Source organism: Triticum aestivum, chromosome 2A (genome assembly GCF_018294505.1).
Source record: "Triticum aestivum cultivar Chinese Spring chromosome 2A, IWGSC CS RefSeq v2.1, whole genome shotgun sequence".
Taxonomy (NCBI): domain Eukaryota; kingdom Viridiplantae; phylum Streptophyta; class Magnoliopsida; order Poales; family Poaceae; genus Triticum; species Triticum aestivum.
In genome coordinates, this window is record NC_057797.1 from 441,205,769 (window position 1) to 441,210,433 (window position 4,665).

Below are 4,665 nucleotides of genomic sequence, written 5' to 3' on the forward strand. Positions count from 1 at the left end.
TTAGAATAGGACGAGGAAGTGGGCTAGCTCCTAGTGCCAAAGTAAATTTACTTCCATACGAGTATAATTTTACAGTGGCAGGATGGCGTGTTGGTTTGGTTGAGCCCAACTCCCGACTCGGTCGATCGGCTAGGGTGAAGAATAATTTATTCATCACCCAGGGTGTTTAATAGACTTTCTATATATATATATATATATATATATATATATATATATATATATATATATATAAGAACAGACAGCAGCGTTGATATTTGGAGAACATTTTAAAACCATCGAAAATTGTGAGCAGTTTTCAAATGCCGTATTTTTTTCGAAAAGTGAAGATGTTTTGTAATTCTGATTTGAAAACGAAACACGAACAAAATAATATTTTAAAAGTGAAGTATTTTCGAAAATCAGGAACATTTTTTAAAATGGGAACATTTTTTGAAATTCCAAGACAAAATTTGAAAACACGAACATATTTTGAAAAATGTGAAAACAAGAACATTTTTTAAAATTGGTAAACAAAATTTTGAAATTGAATGATTTCAAAACTCCCAAAAAATGAAAACATGCACATTTTTTAAATTTGCGAACAATTTTGGAAAACGGGAATATGTTTTCAACTGCCCGAACATTTTTTGAAAATTATGAACAAAATATTGAAACAGAACAATTTTGAAACTTCTGAAAGAAATGAAAATGTGCACATTTTTTAAATTTGCGAACAATTTTTAAAAACAGGAACATGTTCTGAACCACCCGAACATTTTATGAAATTTATGAACAAAAATTTGAAACTGAACAATTTCGAAACTCAAAAATGAAACTGTGCACATTTTTTGAAATTTGCAAACAATTTATTTAAAACAGGAACATGTTTTGAACCGCCTGAACATTTTTTGAAATTTGTGAACAAAAATATTTAAAACAGGAATATTTTTGGAAACTCCGAACAAAATTCAAAAGCACGAACATTTTTTCGATCTACAAACAAAATTTGAAAATATGAACATTTTTTGAAATTCCTAACAAAATTTGAAAAACCGAACATTTTTTGAAACTCCCGAACAAAATTTCAAAACGTGAACAATTTTTTTTAAAGTGAACAATTTTTTAATATGTTAATTTTTTTAAAATCGTAAACATTTTTTGAAACAACCGACAAAAAATTGAAAACACAAACAGTTTTCTGAAACTCCAGAACAAAATTTGAAAACACGAACCAAAATTTTGAAAATCAAACATTTTTTGAAAATATGAGCATTTTTGAAACAGAGAAAATTTTGTAAAAACGAAAATAATAAACAAAAAACAAAAAAAGAAAGAGAAAAAGAAAAAGAAACAGAAATAAAAATAAAAAACGGTTCAGGAACCTTCTAGAAGGTTCCCAAAACCAGAAATAACCGGCTGGGAACCCTCAGAAGGTTCCCAAAACCGCCGGGACCTGAAAGATTTACGTGATGGGCCGGCCCAAATCGCTCGCTTGGGTTGCTGGTAAGTGCGTTCGCTCGACAGTTTGATGCAGAGAGCGTCATATAGGAAATTCCGGCTATGCCTCGCTCCTACAGATTCCTTATTGGGAATCGTCAACGGGCGAACGGACCAGGCTGGCCCATTAGTGCAGCTGCTAGTATGTCGTTCTATGTTCCCTCGAACTGCTCCAGTTTTCTTCCTTTTTTTTCTTTTCTATCTTTTACCTCTTGTTTTCTTTGGTTTTTCTTTGTTATACTTTTGGGTTTTTCGTATTCTTCTCTTTTCTTTGTTTCTTTTCTTGTTTCTTTTTCAATTTTAATCGGGTTTTTTGTGCAGTCTATCTTTTCTCAGTACACAATGGACATTTTAGCGCACACATGAAATATATTATTGATACACTTTTGACATTTTTCATGATGTACACTTTTTAAAATACATGTTTTGATCACTTTGTTGAATACACACATTTTCCAAATACACGTTGCATATTTTTTTAATGATGGTTGACATTGGGGGCTGACGTCTTGGCTCCCGGGAGCATATGCTCTCAGGTGAACAGTAACGCAAAAAACTTAATGTTTTTGAAAAATTCTGATTTTTTTCGTAGATGACTGTATTAGTGCCGCAAACATGCATGTCAATTTTCATGCGAAACGGAGCGGCGGTGTTTCGTCGGCAAAAATAAACAAAATTGGGGTGACATATTGGGATAACTTTTGGTGTTCTATTTGTTTTTTCTTTTGCACAAGCCAGAGTGTTTTATCTTTTTGCCTCAAAATTTGCGGGTAGCATTTGGATGTGACTAGGTACACACAATCTTTTTGTCTTGATTTTTTTTTCATTTTAAAATTTTCTTTTGGCCCTAGGAGCATGTGCTCCCGGGAACCAAATTGACTTTCCGGTTAACATTTTATTAAACTACACAAAAATTAATTTAGTGGACATTTCTTGGAAACACATGAATATTTCTTTAAAATGTCATGTGCATTTTTAAAGAAAAACATATTTTTCAACCTAAGAACTTTTTTCATTATATAAACACTTTTTCAAATATCACGAACATTTTTTGAATCACTGGATTTTTTATTTAAAATGTCTAATACCCCATGTTCAAACGTGCTCATGTAATTTTTTCCGTAACCAGTCATGTAAGTGGTTACAACTTCCTCCAAAATCTCAAGTCACTAGTGCACATGCACGCCTCGGTTTATAAAAGATCTGACGTTCGCCCATTATAATTTTCTTAAAACTGATCATTGACAACTTAGCTATTTGCACTCCTCGGTTTATGAAAACGAGTGATAAGGATACCGCCTACCCGTGGTAACAATTTCTAATACCTCATGTTCGAACGTGCCCATAAGTAATCCTCTCCGTAACCAATCATGTAACTGGTTACAACTTCCTACAAAATCTCAAGTCACCAGTGCATGCACACCCCCAAAGTTGGCATCCAAAATTGTCACCACCCTTCGCTATTTCTTCTCCTCTCCACCCATCATCACTACCGGACGGCCTTGCCCCAAGCCTGTACGTGCGTACCTCAGCAACCATGGCATGTCTGAGGGCCACCACCGCCGCACTCCTTCTCACCCTTGTGTCGTCGGCCGCGGCCACCACGACAAAGTTCAACATTACCGAGGTCCTCAACAAATCCCCGGAGTTCTTGACCTTCAACGGCCTTCTGTCGAAGACGAATCTCGCTGAGGAAATCAACAAGCGGCAGACCATCACCGTTCTCGTGGTCGACAACTCCGCTGCCAGCGGCATCACGTCGCTGCCCACAGACACGCAGAAGAAGGTGCTCGCCGTGCACGTCATCCTCGACTACTACGATCCCATGAAACTTGAAAACATCGAGAAGGGGACGGCGCTCCTTACCTCGCTCTTCCAGACTACCGGCGCCGCCACCGACAGCATGGGGTTCGTCAACTACACCCATAGCGCGGACGACCAGATGGTGTTTGGCTCAGCCGAGCCCGGCGCACCGCTCAGCTCGCAGCTGGTGAAGGTCGTTGCGTGCCGACCATACAATCTATCCGTCATGCAGGTCAGCGCAGCAATCATTCCACCAAGCATCAGCTCGTCGGGCAAGGGGAGCTCCGCGGCACCCGGTCCAGCCTACGGTTCATCGTCCAACGCGAGTGTCCCGACCATTACCGAGGCTGAGACGCTTGAATCGCCCGACGAGGCCAGTGCACTAGACGATGACGCTCCTGCATCATCGCCACCAGTGCATAGCGCTGACACGGCCGCAGGCGCGCACACTTCGGCGGGGAACACAGTGGTGGTCCGCACACGTGTTTGGCTCGTGGGGCTTGTGATATTGATGGTTTAAAATTCTACGCACAGCAACGGCCGATATTTAGCTTTACACGTCTAGTTTTTTTTTTGCGGGGATTTACACGTCTAGTTGTGTAAGAAGTACTTGTGTATGTTGGCTTGTTATAATTCATTCGATGGATGCCCTTGATGTAAATTAAACGACATTTTGTTTTCCTTTTTTTTCTCGGTCAACCAAGTTTTTTTTGTACCCATCCCTACTGACATTGACTTTTTCTTTCGAAGGACCCAAGAAAACGCCTGATCTATTCTATATCTATACCTTCATATATTTTTTCATAATCTTTATCTTTATCTAATAATAAAAAAAGCTATTGTTTGTGCCCGTTCACCGTCTTTTTTTAAAGACCTTGTCGTTTTGGACAATTAACCCGCACTCCAGATTTGCTTTTACTCGTCCGTTTCTTCGTACGCTATGTTGGATGTCGCTCAGATGGGCCTAGCTGGGCTTGCGTCCGTGGTAAAAATTAAATGAGAATCGAATGTACTACTAATCAAGGTAGCCTAGAAAAGTACCACATTGCTCCATTGAATGATTTCTCGCCAAGTTAAATAAGATTGCATGTTCTTTGCAATATTAAGGAGCAACGAGCACACACGAGGACGCAGAAACAGGGCGGGCTAGCTGGTGCTGGTGTGTAGAGAGGCAAGGAGGAGGCTAGCAGTGATGAGGGAGGCCATGGCAGAGTAGGTAGCGGACGCTGACCCATAGCCAGCAGAAGACGGCAGACGTCTTATCATTTTTGGATGTTTTACAATCATTTTATAGCAACTTTATATCATTTTTTGGGACTAATCTATCGACATAGGGCCCAGTGCCACTTGTTGTTTTTTACTTCGCAGAAAATCAATACCAAATGG

The 4,665-nt window shown here is 39.2% G+C and overlaps 1 protein-coding gene across 1 annotated transcript; it reads left to right on the plus strand.

Moving 5' to 3' along the window:
- The first annotated feature begins 2,951 nt into the window (after nt 1-2,951).
- Nucleotides 2,952-4,057, plus strand: LOC123185386 (fasciclin-like arabinogalactan protein 14). The gene has a single exon (XM_044597270.1). It carries the CDS (start codon nt 3,014-3,016, stop codon nt 3,797-3,799), a length of 786 nt encoding a protein of 261 aa, XP_044453205.1. The 5' UTR covers nt 2,952-3,013; the 3' UTR covers nt 3,800-4,057.
- The last annotated feature ends 608 nt before the right edge of the window (nt 4,058-4,665 follow it).